We start from the raw sequence: 24,080 nt of genomic DNA on the forward strand, positions 1-24,080 counted from the left end.
GTTTCTCCCACCTTTTTATTCTACAGCAGGCACATGTAGCCTTCCACCCAAATTTAAACCAAAGCTGTCCCTGACCACATCCACACCAGGCCTTTATTTCACTTTGGACAGTCATGGCTTCTCTCAAAGAATCCTGGGAAGTGTGGTTAGTGAAGGGTGCTGAGAGTTGCTAGGAGATGCCCTGTTCCCCTCACAGACCTTCAGTCAGAGTAGCTGACTGTTAAACCACTCTGGCCACTGGAGCTCTGTCAGGGGAATCGGAGACTCCTCTCAGCACCCTTCACAATACACTTCCCAGGATTCTTTGAGGGAAGCCATGACTGTCTCAAGTGAAATCAAAGTCTGGTGTGGGCCCCGATTAGCCAAGCCAAGCAGATTATGAGAACTCTGACAGAAAAAAGTCCAAAAGGGGTCTGGGTCCCCCCCCATTTTAGACTTTTAACTCTATATTCTGACTGACTGTTTTGTGTATCACCATGAAAATTTAGAGGGTTGTTAAGCAAGCATTTCTGAGTTCAGGACTATAAGTTTTGTAAGGTTTTGTTTTGAAATGAGCTTATGGGAAGCATCAGAGTGGCATGGGGGTATTTTCAATTTAACATTGCGGAATGTGAAACATCCACACAGGCTATAGTATACAGCCACTCTTGTGGCTATATAATTTATTAGATTTCTTACCTGTCCTTTACCATAAGGTCCAACAGTGGGTTATAACAATTTAAAAACACAAGCAATGGGGCTGAATGATGTGGACATGAGACTGATATTTCCTTGTGTCTTTGGAATGGTCCATAAGGCCATTAAATCAAGCCTGTACACTTTATGACTACAAGCCAGCAAGGGTCTAAAAAGCCTCCTGTTTTGCTGCCTCTTTGGAACTGAAAAAAGAGACGGGTTGTCAAACATCTAGCAGACCACAATGTGGTCTGGTATGCTGTGCTTGGTTTGGCAGTTACAAATTATTCAGGCCTATAATTAATATATTCATTCCATAAGGAGTGCCAAAGAGTTCATAAATGAACTCTGCTATAAGGGAGCTGTATTTTATTTCTCCAAACTGTATAGAAAAAAGAAAAAAGCAGAACTTGCGCAATGGTATAGACTGTTGTTGTCCATATTTTAAGATAACCGCCAGTGTGGTATGACAGCAGTGTTGGTAATACTGCACTCTGTGCCTGGGACATTCCACAGTGGTTTGCATCCCCTCCCTCCATCAGTTTCCAGATGCTAAAATAAGAAGCACAGTCCACTAGTGTGAAAGGCAAAAAATAAAAATATATAGGGTCTGTATGAAAGACCATTGCATTAGTAAGGGTTTCAGAAACACACCCAGGATATTGCATGGATGCAACATCACACATGGGCGGTGGTTGCACCAGCAAACACTTTGCATGAGCAGAGTGTGGCTGCGATGGGGGTAGGAGAGAGGCATGGTAATATTTAGTGCAATCCTATTCATATCAACAGGACAAGGGACCACTGCAATCCTAAAACATAGGCCTCCATTTCCACTACACATTTATAGTATTATCACATCACTTCAGTCATGGCTCCACCCAAAGAATCCTGGTAACTGTATGAGTTGTTAAGAGACCCCTATTTCCCTCATAGAGCTACAATTTTCAGAGGGGTTTAACAATCATTCCTTCCTCCCAACTTCCCCCTCCCCCCAAGGAAAAAAATGGACAGTGGGTTATCAGAGACAGAAAGTAGAAAATCAGACATAAATATGGACCATGAGTGAATGCACAACTTTCTTGTACTGAACATCCAGCAGGAAGCCAGAACAGATTGCGAGGAGTTTTGAATCTCTGAAAAGAAGGATGTCTTCTAGGGCATGTGAGGACTCCACACCCGCAGTATTCTGGACCTCAGACCAAACAGCAGCAGTGCAGTGATGTGAGCAAACATTTTAGTATGCCATCTACATCTCCCATATCAGTGCATAGTGGAAGGGGAACTAAGCTGTGGAAACCAAACCGCTTCTCTCTCTCTCTCTCTCTCTCAGACACACACACACGCTTCTGCTATTATTCTGTTTACTCAAATCTCCCACTTCTACAAAAAATCTAACGAGTTTCAGTGTAAAGCAGGTTTAAGGAAACTTATGAAGACTTAGCAGAACTGTATTTTGTTTCGTTTCATTGTTTATTATCACTGCAGAATTTTGTGCGGGCATCCATTATTTCTTTTGTTGTTGCTCATGTTTACCCTAGGTTTCTTCTAGGAGGAAGGGCAGGATGTAAATATAATAAATACATAAAATGAATAAATAAAATGAAAACATTAAGAAGAGCTCTGCAAAGGGAATGCAAGGGATTAGCCCCCACCCCTCGACAATGTGCATGCCTCCCCAGCTGATGCATGATCAGCTCAGTCTGCAAGGGGTCGTCTTCTACAATTGACAACATGTGTAGGGCTTCCAGCACAGGGATGGGAACCATGAATGAGCAGAATTCACAGCTCATTGAGGAACCCCTACACTAGGATGGGGCAGAAATTCAGTTCAATTCACATTTAAAGCTGAACTTACCTAAGTCACACTTTCCAAAACAATACACAAAGCAAAATGCGGCCAGTTTTCAAAATTCACACGACTCCAGATTTTGCAGTGCAGTTCTCCACCCAAGTAATATGTAAAAAAATGCTTATGTTAGGATTAAATGTATATATTAGTGAAAATAACACAAATATATTCTATTAGAGAAAATTGCTTGCAGAAGTGTGTGCATTAGGCAGAATTGCATACAAAAATGTGTATATTATGAGAGATTCACACTAAAATGCTGATGAATATTCATGAGGACTTTTAAAATGGAAGCTGATATGGAAATGTGGAGAACTGAATTTAAGATTGGGAAAATGAGAAACCAAGAGACATCAGAATTGACAGATTTCCCCATCCTTACCCTTCAGGCTGAACCAATCATGCATCGGCTGGAAGATATTGTTGTTATGTGTGGCATCACTGAAGGGGCAAGATTAGCTCATCTTTTGTAACTAGTTTCTTCACACATTCAAAAATGAATGCCTGAATAAGACTATGATATCGACCGGAAATGGTTATAGTTTGTTCAAAGATGCTGTTGAAACTCAAGCTTGATACAAGGAGTGGCAAAATGTTATTTGCTTAGTTTTTAAAAAAATGCAAATACCACTTTTTCATTTATACATTTATCAAGCAGTTCACAATATACATAAAACCATTAAAATGAATCAATAGCCAAAATTAAAATAGTCAAACAATTTCAGTAACTACATCAGCCAGACCAAAAAAACCCCAACAGTTAGGAAACTCTAGGGTAAACAGAAAGGTCTCCAGCTGTCTGCAAAAGCTTCCCATTGTCAGTGCATCCCAGATCTCCACAGGGAGTTCATTCCACAAAATGGGTGCCAGAAAGGAAAAGGACCTCCTTTGAACCATGGCCAAGCAAACTTCAGTAGGTTATAGTACTGTCAGGAAAGAGTCCACCCAAACATCCCAGTGTCCTGGGCAGACTTAGGGCTCATCCAGACGACTGTAAAATGTGTGACATGATCGCTTTGTGTTTTCATTATTTTTCGGTCGTCCATATGACTCCGCGAGCTTTTGCACATTTTCACGCGGTTAAATCCTCTCCTGCAATACCGCAAATCATGCGATTTGCTTTTTTAAACCGGGAATTATCCACTGTACCTTCAGGCGTTCGGATGCAATACTGCGGACTTTACAGCTGTGGGCGTTTGATGGGTGGTTCTTGGGCGGCTCCCCATATCCCTTCCCTCATTCTCAGCCAATCACGTATTTCCACTGTTGCGCATGTGCGCGAATGTCCAGGGAAAGCCCGGGAAAAAGGAAGCTATCAGAGCAATGGTGTGGTGTTGGGGGCCCCTCCTGCAACTTCTACTGCACAGATGCAAAAATGCGCATTTGCGCAGAAGCAACAGCGGTTAATTTTTAGCCAGCCTGCAAACTGGGCAGCCGCTCAGGGTGAGATCTGCAATTGTGGTTGTTTGTAAACTTTTTCAAGGGAGAAAATATTTATCTTTGCCTAACCTCCACCTCCCACACCTCACCCCCCCCGCATCAAATGCCCTTCTTGAAGGTATTGGCCTTTGCTTCCAGGCATCCAGAGTCGAGGGAGGGGGGGGAGAAGAGAAATAGAGGCTTTCCTCTTGGATTACAGACACTCACCCACCCTTAGTCAATTTCGCCTTCCTGCCCGCAAGGCTAATCCCTTTGAGTCTTGTCAATTTCAACCACAGCCTGCAGGTGCTCCGCAGCCCATCTGAGCTGAAAAGCATACAGTCGCTTTTGTGAAATATCTCAAATACAAGCAAAAAACCCACAGGAATTATTGGCATATAAGTGGTTTGCTAGAGCGTCTCAGCCACCCGCAACCATAGAGACTGGTGGTCTACCTTCCTAGACATGACACATCGTTACTTGCTGTTCTGGAGAAATAAGTGGAATTGCAATCATGTGTATCTCCAGAAACGGTAAAGGTAAAAAAGCATACAGTCGGTTTTGCGAAATATCGCAAATACAAACAAACAAAAATACAGGAATTATGGGCATATAAGTGGTTTGCATGTTTCTTTTATCAGAGGGAACACCGCAAAGCCTGTGCTGGTCGCTTCAGCGCAGATTGACACAGCAGCATGCGGGGCTGTTTGCCCGCATTCCATGCCTGAGCCAAGAGTGGCCACCCGTGGGAGGGGGCTGTTTGCTTCCCTCAGGGGCAGCATTCCTGCCGCCAAGCCACATAACGGTCCGGGGCTGAACCCTGCAGTGAATGAGCCCAAGGATTACGGGGGGATTCGCCTGGCGATTACAAGTGCTGATCCCTTGCACTGCCCACAATCCCCCTGGATGGTCAGGGGCACCTGGAGACACCCCCCCGGCTGGTGCTGCTTCAGAGTGGTGAGCGACACGGAATTCCATTACAGCCACTACTACCAAACCATCAGGAAATTCAAACTTTCGTGCTCATACGTTCAAGCGCATGTGCCTTGTTGTGCTTTGTTGCAAAGGGGGAGAGGAGCATACGTCATATTTTTGCGGACCAATTGGCTGATAGGGGTAGCGTTATGGGTGGAGCTGGGAAAAAGCGAGAAGAAGTACGGGTCCTCTCGCTGCGTGTGTGGGTGCAAAAAAGCGGGGTTTTTTTATTGGGAAACAGCGAACAAACAGGCAAAGTGAGGACTGTCAGATGACGAACCGGATATGGAAAACGTGGATTATCCCGCTCCGTTTGGATGAGCCCTATATGAAAAAAGGCAGTCTCGGAGATAACCTGGTCATAAGTTGTCTAGGGTTTATCGGTCAAAACCAACATCTTAAACCTTGTTTATTACACTTAAGCTGTTAACACACCAGTCACCAGATCAAAGTGTTTCCATTATTTATTTATTAGATTTATATCCTGCCCTTCCTACCAGTAGGAGCCACACCTGGAAGGGGAATGGGTTGATTTGCCAATCAAAATCTCTTTGAAGCTGAGGTTTTACAGTAAACAGGGGCAGGGTTTGACTAGTCTCATGTGCCCCCATTTTCAGAAGAAAGAGGTGGAGACACACTGGAACTGGCAGAACAGTGAGTGTTTCTACCCTTATATAACACTATACCATCAGGCTTCAAAGTGGTTTACATTGCATCATGCTAAACCAAGATGACATAGAAACATAGGAAGCTATCTTACCTGGAATCAGACCATTGGTCCATATAGCTCAGTATTGTCTACACTGACTGGCAGCAGCTCTTCAGGGTTTCAGGCAGGAGTCTTTCCTCAGCTGCCTGGAGCTGCTGGGGATTGAACCTGGGACCTTCTGCACGTGAACAGATGCTCTGCTACTGACTACAGCCCTTCCAGAGATTGTCCTTTGTTGTATTTTTCTCCCAGATCTCTTGTTTAGTATCAAAACTTCATGACAGGATCCAATCTCAGGGGAGGACTGAGGAGAGAATATCTAAAGTGCATGAATGTGAAAGTCTACACGAGAAAGCGTCTCAGGCATGCAGCCATTAATTTTGGTGTAACAAGTCTCTGATGTATTTCTTACAGAACATAAGAGCAACCTGTGCTAGATCAGACCACGGGTTGATCTAGTCCTATGCACTCTTTCCAACAGCTGTCTCTATAAAGCCACAAGCAGAGAAAGATGGAAATTGCCTTCATCTTTTGTTTGTTCCCAGAAACTGGTGCTGAGTTATACTGTCACTGACTATTGAGATGGCATTTAATGGTCATGGCTAATAACTATTGATAGCTCTATCTTTTTTAAAATTGCCTTTTGTCAAAATGTAAAGTGAGTCTACGATTACAAAGCAGCTCCAGAAATTTAAGTCCCGCAAAACTTTATCTCTTGGCAACAGCTTCCTCTAGTGGAGTTCTACAATATTGCTAGGTTTATACTGGATGGTATATGTAATAACATTCAACACAATCAATCCTATGAATGTTTACTTGGAAGTAAGTTTACTTGGAAGTAAGTTCCATTTTTTCAATTGGGTTTAATCCCTAGTAAGTGTGTTTAGGACTGTAGCCTTAGATGAGTAACAGTGTGATCCTATGCATCTTTATTAAGAAGTCCTATTACATTAAATGGGTCTTATTCCCAGGTATTCAGGATCCACTCTGCTCACCCCGTATGCGGAGGGGGCTAGAAAAGGTGCCCTAAACATAGTCTGCCTCATCTCTCTCCATGACTGGATCACTGCATCCAGTGGGGTAACCACTTAGAGGTCACAAAAGACAATTCAATTTTGGAACATGGAATATACAGACATTGCTGGACAATACAGATAGTGAACGTCCTGAACGCAGGACTGCCATCATTGCGAGGGAGTTGAAACATTTTAATAGTGACACAGCAGCACTCCAAGAAACTCGAAGAGCAGGAGAGGGACAATTGAAGGAAGAAAAAGGTTACACCTTCTTCTGGAAAGGACTACCTGAACAAGAACAACGAATACGTGGAGTAGGCTTTGCTATTAAAAATGATCTTGTGAAGCTCTTGTCAGAAGTTCCTATTGGCATTAATGAACGACTCTCAACTCTCCGATTAAAACTCACCAAAAACCAGCAGGCAACTATTGTAAGTGTTTATGCACCAACATTAGATGCTGATGAAGACATCAAGGAAAATTTTTATACCCATCTGGACACCATCTTATCAGAGATACCTAAGGAGGATAAAATTATCCTCCTGCGCAATTTCAATGCAAGGGTTGGGCGTGATTTTGATTTATGGCTAGAAACCACTGGGAAAGAAGGAGTTGGCAATAGCAACCTGAATGGCATTCTATTTCTGACTAAATGTGCAGAGCATAATCTTGTTATTACAAACACACTCTTTCACCAGAAAGATACATTTAAAACATCATGGAAGCACCCTCGGTCAAAGCACTGGCATCTCCTGGATTACATAATTGTCCGTGCCAGAGATCGTTGTGTTGTACTCCTCACTAGGGCCATGATGAGTGCCGATGACTGCTGGACAGATCACCGATTAATTCGATCCACTATGGCCATTAATATTGTTCCTCAACTTAGGCTCCAAGGAAGAAATCCAAGGTGTAAAATGAACATCCACGCCCTTCAAGATCCTATTAAGTGAGCTTACTTTCAAACAACTCTCAAGAAACATGTGAACAAACTATTGGATACCAAACTAAGAAACATCAGGATTGGTTTGATGAGAATGATAGTGAGATTGAACATATCATCGACAAGAAAAGGAAAGCCTTCCAGATATGGCAGAAAGACATTAACTGTGCTGCTAAGAAAAAATCTATGCCAGTGCAAAGGCTGAGGTCCAAAGAAGAACTAGAGAACTTAACAACGGCTGGTGGATAAAGAAAGCTCAAGAAAACCAGCATTTTGCAGGTGCTCATGATGCACGGGGCTTTTTCAATGCCACAAAGGCCATCTATGGGCCAACAAATTATGGCACAAATCCCTTACGTTCAATAGATGGTACCAAACTTCTAAAGGATAAAGAATCTATTGCACTGTGTTGGAAAGAGCATTACTATGACTTCCTTAATCATAACTCTTATGTGGCTGGTGATATCTTCTTGCGAATCCCACAACAACAAATTAGGAATGAGTTTGCAGTATCCCCTAATTTGGATGAAGTCAGTAAAGCCATCAATCAAATGAAGAATAACAAAGCTAGTGGACCTGATGGGATTCCTGCTGAAGTCTTTAAAGAAGGTGGGCCTGAACTTACACAACAACTTCATAAGCTCATTGAAAAAATCTGGATGAGGGGGGAGATCCCGGAAGACTTTAGGGACGCCATAATTATCACTCTTTTCAAGAAGGGTGATAGAACAGATTGTGAAACTACCGAGGCATCTCTCTTCTAGCTACCGCAGGTAAAATCCTTAGAGGATCCTCGCAAATCACCTCCTACCTATCTCAGAAGACATCCTCCCTGAATCCCAAAATGTTTTCTGCCCTTCCAGGGGGACAGTAGACATAATCTTCATTGCACAACAGCTTCAAGAAAAATACAGGGAGCAAAACCGACCTCTGTATATGGCGTTTATTGATCTGACTAAGGCCTTTGATACTGTAAATCGAACAGCTCTCTGGACCATCCTTCTGAAAATTGGATGCCCTGATAAATTTGTGAATATTTTGTGACTCCTCCATGACAACATGACGGCGACAATTTTGGATAACAATGGCTCTCAAAGCAATCCATTCAAAGTGGGATCAGGCGTCAAACAGGAAAGCGTCATTGCTCCAACCTTATTTGCAATTTTCATTGCCATGATTCTACACCTTGTCAAGGGGAAACTTCCCACTGGTGTGGAAATCACATATTGAACAGATGGAAAGCTTTTTAATCTCAGTAGGCTGAAAGCTAAAAGTAAGGTAATTACAACCTCTGCTGTAGAACTTCAATATGCCGATGATAATGTAGTCTCCGCACATTCAGAGGAAGATCTTCAAACTATCCTATAAGTCTTTGCAGGAGCATATGAAAAGCTTGGCCTCTCGCTTAACATCAAAAAAACCAAAGTGCTTCATCAGCAGATGCGAACCAATCCCTCTGGAGCACCATCAATCCAGTTTAATGGTGCAATGCTGGAGAATGCTGATCACTTTTCTTATCTTGGCAGCCATCTCTCTGTAAAAGCTGACATTGGCGCTGAAATTCAGCATCGTCTGAGCTCTGCGAGTGCCATATTCTCCCGAATGAAGCGTAGAGTGTTCGAGGATCAGCATACTCGCAGGGAGACCAAAATGCTTATTTATAAAGCCATTGTACTACCGACCTTACTGTACATCTGTGAAACATGGACCATCTATAAACGCCATTCCCAACTTCTTGAAAGATTCCACCAACGCTGCCTCCGGAAATTACTTGGGAAGATAGGTGGACTAATGTTAGCATATTGGAAGAATCAAAGACAACCAGTGTTGAAACAATGATCCTCCAACATCAACTTCGCTGGACCAACCATGTTGTTCGAATGCCTGATCACCATCTTCTAAAGCAGTTACTTTACTCCCAAGTTAAGGATGGAAAACGGAATCTCAGTGGACAGCAAAAGAGGTTTAAAGATGTTCTTAAAGCGAATCTAAGAAAATGTAACATGAGCATCGAGAACTGGGAAGCTTTGGCCCGTGAGTGTCCCAATTGGAGGTCGGCCATTATCAAAGGTGCTATGGACTTTGAAGAAGCACGAGTACAGGGTGAAAGGGACAAACAAGCTAAGCGGAAGGCATGTCAAGCAAATCCTCATCGTGACCATCTTCCATCTGGAAACCTATGTCCTCACTGTGGGAGGCTGTGTGGATCCAGAATTGGCCTCCACAGTCACTTATGGACCCACTGTTAAAGACCTTATCCTGGAAGACAATCTTGCTCGGCCACGAGTGATCGCCAATGAATTCCCGGGTAAATGTAATAGAACTGCGGTCTAAAGTTGTTTTAGAGTAAAACATGAAGGCTTCTGAGCCATTCTCAGCCATTTGTACAGTACTAGGAGCCTCTGCTCTTGCACAATTTTCACACCAATTCCATCAGGTAAACCCAGGAGTGACAACCCCAGGTACCCCTAGGGGTGGAGGAGAAAATTGATTTGGTTTGCTTTTAAAGTAAAATTTATCAGATTTGTACTTTTTGAAACAACATGAGAACCACAGTCATCCTTCAAAATTTGCACTTATCTGAATTTGATGATGCATTTCTCCAATATTTACAAAAAATGCATGGGAAAGCGTGCATAAAAATGAATAATTTGTGAAAATAGCATACAAAATGCTATTATCAGGAGAAAATACATTAGTCAAAACTGCAAGTTTTGTCGGAGAATTTTGCACTAAAATGCTGAAGAATTTTCATGAGGATTTTTTTTAAAAAAGATGCAAATTGCTGCAGAACCTAATTTAAGATTTGAAAAATGAGAAATTAAGAGAACCAAAACTGACAAATCTTTCCATCCCTAGGTACTCCCAATCCCCCTCACCAAACTCCCCAGGCATTGACAGGTGGCCACCACCATTTTGCTCACCTGATGCTGGCCTGTCTTGCGCCCACACACACTCTGAAGTTGGTCGTTCACATAGCTGCCTGCCCACCTTGCCACCACCTGGTCAATTAGGATGAGGAGACTGGACTGGTAATCTGCTGCTGGTGATCCTGACGGTTTGGTAGGAGGAACACATTGCAAGGAGGAAGGCAACAAGAAGCAGTGAACAACTGGCCTGGTCATCTGCCAAGGCTGGCCATTGCTTCTGGCTCTTTTCTCCTTCCTGCGCTGCTTCTTTTGCTGGCCTGTCTCTTCAGTGCAATGGGCCGGGTGGTGGCAGCCACAGTGTAGTTCACAGTGCCGTCTGTCTGTGGCAAAGTAGACTGTAGTGTGACCATTTTAATGTATATAGAATAAACTCCGCTTCTGGATAATTTTTGTGTCTAGTCTGACAAAGCACATACACAAACACAGAGACAGATTCAAAAATTGTGGTCTTTCAACTATTTTTTGCAAAGGACATAGCACATGTTAAAACAGTGCTCTTTATTGCTGTAAAATGAAAGACACTCAGTCCTAGGATAGTATGATTCTATGGTACAACTACAGGGAAAAAATCCTGTGAATAATAAGATATTAATGGGGCAACCAGAATAGTCTGTTCTTCTTGGGAAATGCATCTGACAGAACTAACTCAGACTTTTTGTGATCTATAATAAATTTATCCAGAGTTGCTTGATGAGTTCACATACATGTGCTTATATGTGATTGATGACTTGCACATGAGATGGAAATAGACACCACAGACAGATAGCAATGTGCAAAACCATTTGGCCTAGGAAAGCAAGGTTAGACTCTGGCCTGTAATTACCCAAATCGTGAGGATCTAGGGAGGACTCTTCAGTAACAGTCTCACTAACGTTTCGCCAAGCAAAATGGAGCACAGCTTCCCTAAATGAGGCATTTATTATATTCAATATACATGGTTCTACATCATCCAAAATAATATTTTTCAATGGAAACTGCATGTACGCTCATTTGTGAGCTGTTGTACAGTAATTCATTGAAAATACAGTGCTAGTGAAAACAATCAAGCTGGCTTTAATGGCACAAACCTAGCAGCTGCTAAAGCATATGTAAGCTCATACACTGAATTCCATGGGACACCAGGCTTCAAATCCCCACTCATCATGAAGCTCACTGGGTGACCTTGGGCCACTCGCCATCACTCAACCTACTCTACCTCACAGGATTGTTGTGTTGGGAGAGAAGCATGTATGCCACCTTGAGTTCCTTGGAGGAAAGGTGAGATGTAAATGTTATAATAAGATAAAATAAACCCACAATGATACAGTGGGATGTATGTAGATACTGCATTGTAGTGACATGATAAATGTGGGTCACATTTTACGTTGAATAGATACAGAAGCCCTACCACCAACAAAAAAGTTTACATTTAAAAAAAATTCCAATATATTGTAAATAGAAATATTTACACAGAAATAACATTCTCAGCATCTTTTCCTCTGCTTCATAAAATACATTGAGATTTGCATAAAACCACCAGGTGGCGCCCCACCTTTGCTACAGGAAGACCTTGATTTTCTATTCTTTTGAAGCCCAGTCCTTTTTATTTCTGTGAACAAATTCCCATAGATTTATACATTATCAAGATAAGGAAAAAGAGCGGCATAGCTTTGTCTCAACAGGTAATATTCACGTATTTATTTTATTTATTTATGCAATTTATTTGTCGCCCATCTGGCTGGAGACCCAGCCACTCTACGCGACGTACAAAGTAAAGGTATATAAACATCACAACATCAAAAAAACAAGCAATAAAACTAAAACAACCAGGTAAAAGCTACTAAGGTTCAATAAGGCTTCTAGCCTGTATAGTCCAAAAGGTGCATCATTTGTGAAACCGAAAGCGGCACCGCCTCTCAGCATCCAGCGTCCATTCATGATAATAGCAAGGAAGTTATTTATATCCCTGGGTGGTAAGGAGAACTTCCCATAGATTAGAATCCAAGATTTAAATCCATGTTTTATTTTATTTTTTACCACAGCTATAACTAGGCATCCGTGTGTAGCTCACTCAAAACAAAACGTAACAAAAAAAAGAGAGGCATTTGTGTTCTTTAACTGGGGCCTTATTTTGTTTAGTTTTAAAAATATACCCAGCAATGCAAATTCTAGCAGAAATGCATTACCACAATATGTAGAGGGGGATGACTGAGAAAATGGCTTTATATAATAATAATAATAATAATAATAATAATAATATCTTGCCCTTCTACCCAAAATAGCCCGAGGCGGCAAACATAAACAAAACAATTTAATAAGGAAAAAAATACTAAAACACAGTTAAAAACATTCCAGAACAGCTAAAAATATTCCAAAACACAGTTAAAAACATTCATCTTCAGGTTGCCAGAAACAGTCCTCTTCAGCCATCAAATGTCTGGGTAAACAGGAACGTTTTCAAATTCGTCCTGAAACTTAATGGAGACAGATGCACCTCACTGGGGAGGGCATTCCATAAACAGGAAGTCACCACTGAAAAGGCCCCACCGTGGGTCAGCGCCAACCTGGCAGCACTCAGTGGTGGCACCACCAACAAAGCCTCACATGATGATTGTAGGGTCTGAGATGGGTGATACGGGGAATGGAAATGGACTGCCTTCCAGTTGATCCTGACTTATCAAAGAGGGTTTACCATTGCCTCCTTCTGAGGCTAGTCCTCCCCAGCTGGTCAGGGCCTGCTCAGCTTGCCACAGCTGCACAAGCCAGCCCCTTCCTTGTCCACAACTGCCAGCTGGGGGGCAACTAGACTCCTTGGGACTATGCAGCTTGCCCACGGCTGCACAGGTGGCAGGGCACATAACCCCTGAGCCACTCACTGTGGGGGTGATCTTTAGCTGGCCCTTGACACCCAGGAGACACGAGCGGGGATTTAAACTCAGACTCTGGCCTCCCAGCCAGGCTCTCCTCCCCACTGTGCTATACCAGCTGTTGATACAAGGAAGGCGCACTTTTAGATACGTAAATTCCCTCAGACAAAACATGTATCAGATCATAGCAAAAGTCTACTCAAATTGCTCTCAGACCTCCCCTCGGTCTAAATCCAGCGCAGAAGTCGCGTGTTCTATTGACCTGCAAGCGAGTTAAAGCATTTCCCTTGAGAAGGGAAAAAAAGGTGTCTTGAAACAGAATGTGCACACAATATGTGAGTCTGCCTTTGTATCTCTGTGTATAAACGTTTACGCATCCGGAGCTCTATGGCTTTTGTTTTTCTCAACTCTATGGATGATCAGGCCCGCCTTCTTTTTCTTGCCCCACATGTTAATAACTTCCTCTTTCTCGCTCTCGTTATTCTTTGGAGGAAGCGGAAGTGTTTTTGTTTTGGTGGCGCTGGGCAGTGTGGGAACGCCGGTGTCGCGCGTGCGCGAGCAAGGTAACCGTAGCTTATTCTGTAGAGGTGGAAGAGGGCTGGTTGATGGGGGAGCAGGGAAAAGGTGGCGGCGTAACGCGGACTGGTTCCTCTTCGGTCGGGGCTGATAAATCTCTGAAGTGCCAGAAAGCGGGCCCACGCGACGCTTTTTTTCCCAATGAACAGCACGTGGTATGTGTCTCCTTTCTCGCTCTCCTTCTTCCACCCATCGTGTGCAGCCTAAAGCGTCTGTCCGCGCGGGCGCCTCTGTGTTAGTCGTAAGGACTGACTCCGCTTAGTGGTTTGTGTGACGTCAGCCTGACGTTGGGCAGTTGTGACGCCTACTGCTCCCCCCACCCGCCTGCCTAAGGGCGAGTGAAGCTAATGCTGTGGAGTTCTCTACTATGCGACCATCTCCACTCTTCCATTTTTTAAGTGGGAGACGACGCCTGCTTCGCTTCCTTCTCTCTCATTCGTTCTTTCCCTCCCACCCCCTTCTCTTTTCACTTTCTTGAACTGGCTTCTTTATACCTTCGTTGTAACCTTCCTTCCAGGAGCTTTTCTTTATCCTTCCTCCCGTTTTATCTTCACACCAAGTAGTCTAGGCTGAGAGTGTTTGACTGGCCCAGAGTCACTCACGGCTGAGCGGGAAATTGAACCCGGCTCTTCCGGGCCTTCGTCAAGCCCCCTATACCACACTGACAGTGTTGCACGTTGTAGAGTCATGCTTTTCAGACCTGAAGCCTTTCTTTAACTCTAGACTGAAAACTGGATGTGCCTTTAAGCTTTTTATTCTAGATTTCTGCATTTTTTCCTCTTTTCTATCAGTCTATCTGTTTTCTTCCCTTTCTGCTTGTGTATCAGATGCTGGGAACAACTGGAGAGAGCTGTGGCCTTTGTGCTTCCCAGAAGCAATCTGGCTGCCTACTGTCAAAAACAAAATGGGTTAGACAGACTTTGCTCTGAGCCAGCAGGGCTCTCCTTATGCTCTTTGACTCTCTCTCTCTCTCTAACCCTTAAAGGAAGAAAATAAATGCCAGTAGTCCAATGCAATTTTGGTCAGGGTGTGACTGATCTGTGGGTACCAAGCCACTAGTTAAAGTCATGGATACACTTAGGATTGCATCCTTCCACTCTAATATCCTATATAGATGCTCGCCATGCGGTGGGGGGCACAACAAAGGATGTGATCACCATGTAATCGTGTGTGTGTGTAGCTGCATAATTTTATTATTAAATGTAAAGACTGAAAACAAGTCACCAATGCTTAGCGATCAGTGTAGATCCTTATTAATGTCTGCACTGGTTTCAGTTAGAATGCTTTGAGATGACAAAATAAAACTAAGTATACTTCTGCAAATTAGCTTACCATTAATCCTTTTTTTTTTAAGTGTGATTATTCTTAGCTGCATCCAGAAGCACCCTATGTTTTTCTTCAAAACATGTTTTAGGTCACACAAAATACAAAAAAATTAAAAGTCAACAAATGCTATCTGTAACAGGATTCTTACCTAATATGAGAAGATATTCCAAAATATATGTTTAAAAATCCACTAGAATTATGAATAACTGGAAGTCTAGGTACACTGTGTCTGTGCTTTTTTAATCCTAAAACACATGTAGTGGATGCAGGTATAATGGAGAAAAGGTCCATATCCCTGTTGAACGTTACTGAGATATAGTGTTATGTAATGTGTCGAATTTCCTGATGGGGGCTATACTTTGAAATCTGTGCAGCTTGAGGGGAAGTAGGTTGCTCTAATATGCTGTGCAATAGCTATCATTTATATAGGCTTAGATCCAGACTTTGCTCTCACCACTGCACAAACTGTTTTGGAGGGTCTCCCAACAATCCAGAACAGATTTTCAAGGGTCCTAAGGGACTGCTGCAGGAGGGGGGAATCTGCGAAAATTGCTTCCTCCCTCCTTCTCTAGTGGGATTTCTCCATTGAATCAAAAGCTTTCCACAGACAAAGCCTTTCTATTCATGGAAGGCAAAGTTTGGATCCAACCCATAGCACTTTTAATTTTGCAGTTCTACAATTTTATTATATTTGCTCTCGCTGTTGTCATGTAAGATAGAACACATTTTACAGAGGATAAAATAGTATAACTTAGATGACATATGAGTAATTCCCTTTTTTATCTTTACTGGTGCAGTTAATTTGTGGGTTAGGTTTGCTGTAACTTTTTCATGCAGTTATACTAATAAAAATCTTACCAAACAATGCTAACCTTACTTATCTGGGAGTAAGTCCTATTGAATTCAATAGGACTTACTTCTGAGTAGACATGGTTAGGCTTGCACTGGTTGTTAATGGAATGTGTACTCAGTTTGCAACAATAGTTTATAAAATTTGTGTGATGTATGTGCTTAATTGTATATTTTCACAAATAATTTTATAGTTATTTTGGCTTTTGGGTGTTTGATGAATTTCAGTGCTGCATTACCTAGAAATAATATCATGTTTGGTTTGGTCTAATAAGATGTAATGTAAGACTCTAATTCACTTGTTTCCATTCCATGCAGATTTTCTGGTTTCTGTATCCACTCAAATTTGATACATCTAATAACCTGCAATCAATCTGAAGCAGAACAGTCTTAGAAGACTACAGCTGTGTCTCCACATCTTCAGTTAACTTTTTTGATACTCATTGCACTGCTTTACAATTTCTGTGCAAATGTAATTTATATTGCTTGCAATTGGAGTACACTACAATGTAATTAGGAAAGAGAATGAGCCTTCTTTACATATCGTTTTGATTAATTTTAACAGAGAGGACTTGCTCTTAGGCCTATGAATGCTTTTAGGAAATTGTTAAAATGATCATTTATTCAAAGAAGGGAAACACTTTCTGCTGTTGTCTCAAATATAGATAAGCCTACTTTATTTTCGTGCTTTTGCTTCATTGTCTTTCTGTCGCTATGGCAGCTGCTACTATAGTTCATGACACGTCAGAAGCAGTAGAGCTTTGTGCTCCTTATGGGTTGTACCTTAAGCCCATTACAAAAATGACTATCAGTGTGGCGCTTCCTCAGTTAAAGCAGCCAGGAAAGTCTATTTCCAACTGGGAAGTGATGGAAAGGCTGAAAGGAATGGTGCAAACACATCAGTTCTCAACCTTACGGATTTCTAAAAGCACCATGGATTTCATCCGCTTTGAAGGAGAGGTAGAAAACAAGTGTCTGGTTAAATCCTTCCTTGCTTGCCTGGATGGCAAAACTATAAAACTTAGTGGCTTTTCAGACATTTTAAAAGTCCGTGCTGCAGAATACAAAATTGATTTTCCTACTCGACATGACTGGGATTCATTTTTTCGTGATGCAAAAGATATGAATGAAACTCTGCCAGGAGAAAGGCCAGACACTATTCATCTGGAGGGCTTACCTTGTAAATGGTTTGCACTGAAAGACTCTGGCTCAGAAAAACCAAGTGAAGAAGTTCTTATTAAGGTGTTTAGTAAATTTGGGGAAATACGGAATGTGGACATACCCATGTTGGACCCATATAGGGAAGAGATGACTGGCAGAAACTTTCATACGTTCAGTTTTGGAGGTCATTTGAATTTTGAAGCTTATGTTCAGTATGAGGAATATGCAGGTTTCATCAAGGCTATGAACGCTTTGCGAGGAATGAAGCTGATGTACAAAGGTGAAGATGGCAAAGCAGTGGCTTGTAACATAAAGGTGAGGTACTGTTAAGCTGTTCCTAGTAGATATTTTCAAAAAAAAAGTTGCATGCTCTTTTCCTTTATATTTTGATGAGTTGTCCCTAAATTATCAGTTTTAGGTATATAATTCATCCATTTTTAAAAACCTTATCGACTAACCATTGGGTAGGGGAAAATACAATAGAAGCTGTTTTCTTTGTAACACCCCCAGAGAATATTTAGAAGCATTTATTTAAAACATTTCTTTGCCACCTTTCCACAAATAGTGCCCAAGGAGTTGCACAATAAAATGGGGGCAAAGGAAAGAGATGTAACTTCAAAAAGTGTAATAACAATACATACGGATTAAAAATACAATAAAAGAAGAAACAAAAAATATCACAAATTATCTTAACAAGATGTAGGCATACTGTTTATATCCTGAAATAATGAAACAGAAGTCTGAATGATGAAATATGTAGAGCAACTTCCAGTGATATCCACATCCCTGTGCAGTAGAAATCCACTTGCATAACAGAACTTCGAATTTTCTTCTTCCTCTGCCAGCACCCTCTGCCCCCTCCCTCAACATCTCCAGGAGGAAGGGAATCCCTGTTGTACGATTGGATGCCCAACATTGGATCTCACCCACAGTCAGATGACTTCAACATTTACATTAATTAAAATAACAAATGTGGTGGCCTCTGAATGTTTGGCTTTTTTGTAGCTTCCCACACTTAGTTCTGTGTTTGGAGTGGAGGAGTGCTATTAGGCTTACTAAATGCCCTGTTCATGCATACAATTTCTCCTCTCTCACCTTAGAGAGTGGGGCCACATTGACTACCCCCTTCTCTATTATATCCCAGTGCCCACTCTTGTTCCCCCTCCTACCTACACTGGAAAGGAAATGTGTATAGCAGGCAGCTTGCTGTATTCATAGAGGCTTCCTATGTGATTTAAAACCTCACATGATTCTAAATTGCACAAGGACCTCCATTAATGCAGCAGCCTCACAACTGTAGATGTTTATCATTCAGACCAATAGCGGGGCCAGGCATGGGACACAATGGTGGGGAGGACCATTTAGTGTGTCCTCAATCTCCCTTGCATGATTCTAATTGCATTGGGGAATTGAACACCTGAATAGGGCTCTAAGATGAAGATTACATTTTGCCAGTCTACAGTTTTGTGCTATTCATGTAATAATTACACTAAAATAGTTAATGGTTCTTGCATTATTCATGTTATTTTCTATGTGTTGCTTTCCAGTTGAAATTTTGCAAAACAGTGCATAATTTCCTGTTTAATATTGTCTGTTAAAGAATGTAAAACAAGATAAGCATTTAGAAGGGGCAATATTTAATCTACAGTTTAGCTAGAAAGGGTTGTAGGTAAGTCAGTGGTTCTGAAAGTATGACTGGGCCTCTATAGAAAAAAGCTGGCTCAGCATCTCATTTTGTGGGGATTTGGTAATATATACATTAGTACTGTATGTGGTTTCAGGCACAAAGCCTTGGTGTTCCAGTCAGTTGCAACTGTGATCCAAAGCCCTTCATGAGCAGGGACTTGCCATTCATTTTTATAAAGATACATTCAAAATTGGAAACTTCATATACATGAAATGTTTCAGTCTCACAAAAAAGGATGAGAAACTTCTGCACTCTCACATATCCACGTGCACATTTGAAACTGCTCAATTAGGGCTAGAGAGTACAGTTTCAGAAATGCAAGACAATGAATGACTCATCCCTTGTGTCAGTGCAGTGACTTGCAGCATTGACTTAACAATTATGGCAGTTTTTTCCCTGAACATTTTTTATTTCCTAGGGTCCATTTCTCCTTCCCCCCTCCCCCCAACTCCCCCACCTTTAAGGCTACAATCCTGTACACATTTTCTTGGTAGCAAGTCCCATTCAGTTTAGTAGGTCTTACTTATAAATAGGATTGCACTCTCAGGCAAGCTATAGGTCCATTTGTCCCCATTTTATTTATTTATTTATTTATACTATTTATATACCACCCAGTCAGCTATGTTCTTTGGGTGTCCCTTGTCCTTGGCTTGTTTTTAGAAAGAACAAATACAAAGAGTGAACATTATGAAGCATAGCTTATGGGTATTGTTGTTTCATTTACAGTTCAAAAAGCTTGGAAAGCTTTTTTGGTTATGACTGGCAGAATTTGAGATCTACTATAGTTCAGGACCATTAGAGATTAAGAATATAGAGAATTAATTTTGAAGAATATACAATGTCAGAGTGTCCAGTAAGCTGGTGTGGCTGTAGTTTTTAGTCTTCTGTAACTAGTGACCACCAATGTTTACTGTTGTGTTCTAAAATGCACAATGAATTGAAAAAGAACTCTTAAAAATCTGTTAAGTTTATATACTTTAGCATGAATACTTTTTCTCCTGTATCTATAAAAGGTTTCATTTGATTCAACAAAACACCTGAGTGATGCTTCAATTAAGAAACGTCAGCTTGAAAGGCAGAAGCTCCAAGAGCTTGAAAAACAGAGAGAAGAACAAAAACGTAAAGAAAAAGAAGCAGAAGAAAGACAAAAAGAGGAGGAAAGGTAGACTTCATTCCTTCCTAAGAAATGACAAGCACTTTAAACTCTTTTAATACTTTTAAAATGTAGGATTGTTATACATCATCATTTCTTTTGACATATTTTAAGCAGTTTATTCAGAAGCATTCAAAATCCTTTGGATCTTTTAAACAATATTCTTCAGCTTTATCGAAGTATATTTTAAGGAAACCTGCTGGGGTATAAAAACTTGGGAGGTTACCATTCCATGTATTCTTTTGAAAATTCTGTCCTTTCTCAACTAGAAAGCACAATAATAGGCTGTTGTCTTTTGTTTCTAAAATAAATCTCAGAAAATAACCATTTTCAGCCTGTGTCAGCATGGCCAACAGTCAGGGATGATGGGAGTTGTAGCCCCACAACATCTGGAAGGCACAGTGTTGGCTACCCCTGATCTAGTGCAGTCTGAGATTGAGGACACTGGGCTGCAATCTTCGATGAAATTAGTTCAGAACAGTCCAATTGGCAATGAACTCTTGTAAGTGGCATGATTGCAGCCTCAGCTTCTCTTTAAACTTCTCTTAACATTTTATTTGTTAAAGTATTAGCTAGTGTGTTATGAACAAGATGTGTTTAAATAGCTATTACTGAGTTGGGGGTAGAGATAATTAATATATACTCCATTAATTTCATTCTTAGTTGGATATCATTGGATGGTTTTCAGTAGGTCTTGGAAGACAGAGGAGTCCATTGAAATTGGTGTGGTTTAACCTTCAAATGAAGATGCTTTGATGTTTAAATGGGAATAAATTAGCAATAGGTTTTTTTGTTTGAAGTGTCCTTCAAAATAGGAAATTATGCCTATAATGACTAATGTAATGTTTATCCTTAGGAAACAGAAAGAACTTGAGGAATTGGAGAGAGAGAGAAAAAGAGAAGAGAAATTACGCAAAAGAGAACAGAAACAAAAAGATCGTGAAATCCGTAGAAACAAAAAGAGGCTTGAAAAACTACAAGCTGAAGAGCAAAAGAAACTGCAAGAAAAAATAAAACTTGAGGAGAGGAAGCTTCTCTTAGCTCAGAGAAACCTCCAGTCTATTCGATTAATCGCTGAACTGCTGAGCAGAGCCAAGGTAACTAGTGGATTTTTTAAGTTTGGACATGTGTGCATGGAAAAACAGTATTAAAAAAGTTAACAGCAACTGTTAAATGTATGGAAGAAATTTATATCAACTGCCCATTACTTCTCCCTCTGTTTCATAATTTGACTGTTCAAAGGTCTCATCACATGCCTCCCCCTTCTCCAGGAAATGTGCTCCCCTCAGCCCATCAAACAGCTGTTCAGTAGGCTGAGGAAAGTGCAATTGCAATAGAGAATAAGGTGTATGGGGAGAGAGATCCCCATGCACCTTCCTCCCAATGTACGCTGTGTTCCTTGCAGACCACCTGGGCTGAGGGGGAGCATGAACTGGGCTGGATGGAAGGCCTACACATGCTGCATGTGGGCTGTAGCTTGCCTACCTTTGGTCTCTGTAGGTCCCTTTTGAAATGGCTACCTTTCGAGCAATTCTCTGAAGTTATGGAAGGTTGTAGAATGAGTGTGTTTGATGTAGGAATAAAGTAAATCTCCCCTTCTCTCTATATTCTTAGGCAATAAAGCTTCTGGAGCAGGAGCACAGTGAAGAAAAATTCCGCCTTCAGCAGCTGGAAGAGAGGAGGAGGCTGCAAGAAGCTGAACTCCGACGGGTAGAGGAGGAAAAAGAGAGGGCTCTTGGCCTGCAGAGAAAAGAGAGAGAGTTAAGAGAGAAACTGTTGAGCAATCTCATGAACAAGAAGATAGAAGCCAGTGATCTGAAAAAAATTGAGCCTAATGCACTGCAGTCTATTCCTTTGAAAGCTCTGGTAGGTATTCCCCATTCCATCACATCTGCCTCTGTACAGCCCCTCTTGGCCAAACCAATTCAGCTCTGTCAAAGCGGCACAACAGCTAATGAAAGAATGAGCCCTCAGCCAAAGTACTTAAATGGGAGCCTTCATGAGGAAGTTCTCATCAAAGACCCTAAAATTAATGTCAGTAACAGGGACACCGTTTCTGATGAAAGTAGTTCAGGTGTCCTTTTATGTATCCCTACAAATCAACAACACCAGACCACACCAGACCATGAGCAGAACATCCACAAGAAGGACTTGCTGTCTGAGCAAGGCAAGTGTAATAGAGAGCCAAGCAAGGGGAAGACTCATTCATGCAGAGACATGGGTAACCTTCATAGCAAAGATAAAATTGAAAAAAGCAGGCACAGAAGAGACTTGAGTAGTGATGATGAAAAATATAGAAAAGAAAGGCGCCTCCACAAGAAGTACTCTACAAAAGGTAGCAGTCCTCACCAGAGGAGCTTAAGTCGAGAACATGCACGACATAAGAGATCTTCTAGTAGTGACAGGGAGCAGGATAAAAGAGGACGCAGTCATGGTCACAAAAGTGCAAGCAAGAAACAAAAACACCGCAAGAGATCTTTGAGCAACCAGAGAAGCACTTGGAGTAGGTAATAAAGGACTTGGCCTTGTGTAAGGGCTATCTCAGAAAGGACTGGAGTAGAACTCTCTTTTTGTCCAGGGAGGGGGGAAAACCGATCGGGTTTTTTTTTTACTTGAATCTTGTTTATGAAGTCAAAATACATATAAGTACGCTTTTCAGTTTTGTTTTGTTTTTGGTGACTTATCTGTCAGCAGTGTGGTGGCTTACTGTGGTATCATAAATTCTGATCATTCTTGCTCACACTTTATCCATGATTGCATGATAACCAGCCTAATTAGGCATTCATAGTTTCCCTTTCCCCCCCTAAATTCTTCCATTGGGTACCTTTTAGTTTCCAGTGATTGCTGTCACAGCAATCTTTTGTTTAGAGATTGGCATTATTTCTATCAAGAAATGTAAAAACTTGATACATTGCAACATGATTCATAGGAACTCAGTAATTCCATACAGAATTTTTTGCTATCTGAATTGGTGCTAGATGCAACCATATTTTTATATAATGCTGTGATGCCGCCTTTGCTATTTTGACAATTGCAAACTTGATAGATTGCTACAGGACCCGAATAGTCATTGTGTTTTCTATTTTACATGTTTCAGAGTTTTGTTCCATTTCAAAAGAAATACGCTGGGGTTTTATAGCTTTTGAAAAGTAGACATACAGGCTGCTGTAGTATTAATATTTGACTTTTTTGTTGTTGTTCAAACCATTGGTTGAAAGACTCCTCTACAATTTCACAGACATCTATATTTTGAAAGAGGGGCCTTTCTGATAAATTATTTTTACGTGCAATGTTCAGGTTCAAAGCTGTACTTTCTCTTAAGTAACTTTTTATAATACCTTTGCTTCTGAAAATGAAGCTCAGGAATTTTCCCAATACATTGCAATGCAAAATCAGCTTTTACCATCTAATGGTAAAATTGCAAAAGCCATTGCCAGTGAACCCAAACTACTGTTTCATATTTCAGTACATTAAAGATATATACACCATTAAATCTGATTTGGTCTGTGTTTTGTTCTAAGAACTGACTTGATTATGCAGAGTGCGGACCACTGTAATACAAAGACCACTTTAATACAAAGTGGTCATATTTTAAAGTTACCTACCTTTTGCAAGATAAGGAATATTTCATTTTTGTTTGCTATTGCTTATTTGCTTTTCCCAGAAGCAGGAATGTTCAGATAAGTCTTTCACGTTGATGAAGAGTTTTTTCACTTCATTGCACAAAAACTGTACCTCACATTTGACTTTCAACATAGGAATTCAATAAGAATTCCTGGAGTCCTAAAGAATTGATGTTCCCCCTCTCTTTTAGTGTACCTTTCCTTCCCCCCCCCCAGTCCTTGGAATCTCCATAGTTTGCCCTTCTTTTTCCCTAGCAGCCAGGATGCGTCTTTCCTTTTCTAGGTTCATCTGAGATCAGGTGGTGCCAAGAAATTACTTTCTGCAAATACTACTACACAG

At 41.2% G+C, this 24,080-nt stretch overlaps 1 protein-coding gene across 3 annotated transcripts; it reads left to right on the top strand.

Moving 5' to 3' along the window:
* The first annotated feature begins 13,823 nt into the window (after positions 1-13,823).
* AKAP17A (A-kinase anchoring protein 17A) lies at positions 13,824-22,665 on the top strand. Of its 3 annotated transcripts, none has more exons than XM_061627029.1 (5): positions 13,824-13,928; positions 16,435-17,592; positions 19,978-20,126; positions 20,974-21,214; positions 21,732-22,665. In XM_061627029.1, the coding sequence occupies exons 2-5, from the start codon at positions 16,831-16,833 to the stop codon at positions 22,626-22,628; spliced, it is 2,049 nt and encodes a 682-aa protein (XP_061483013.1). In that variant the 5' UTR covers positions 13,824-13,928; positions 16,435-16,830; the 3' UTR covers positions 22,629-22,665. The 3 variants fall into 3 exon arrangements, with proteins under 3 accessions (XP_061483013.1, XP_061483011.1, XP_061483014.1); XM_061627027.1 differs by lacking the exon at positions 13,824-13,928 and adding an exon at positions 13,940-14,096; XM_061627030.1 differs by lacking the exon at positions 13,824-13,928 and adding an exon at positions 14,274-14,849.
* The last annotated feature ends 1,415 nt before the right edge of the window (positions 22,666-24,080 follow it).

Source organism: Rhineura floridana, chromosome 5 (genome assembly GCF_030035675.1).
Source record: "Rhineura floridana isolate rRhiFlo1 chromosome 5, rRhiFlo1.hap2, whole genome shotgun sequence".
In the NCBI taxonomy this organism is placed as follows: Eukaryota; Metazoa; Chordata; class Lepidosauria; order Squamata; family Rhineuridae; genus Rhineura; species Rhineura floridana.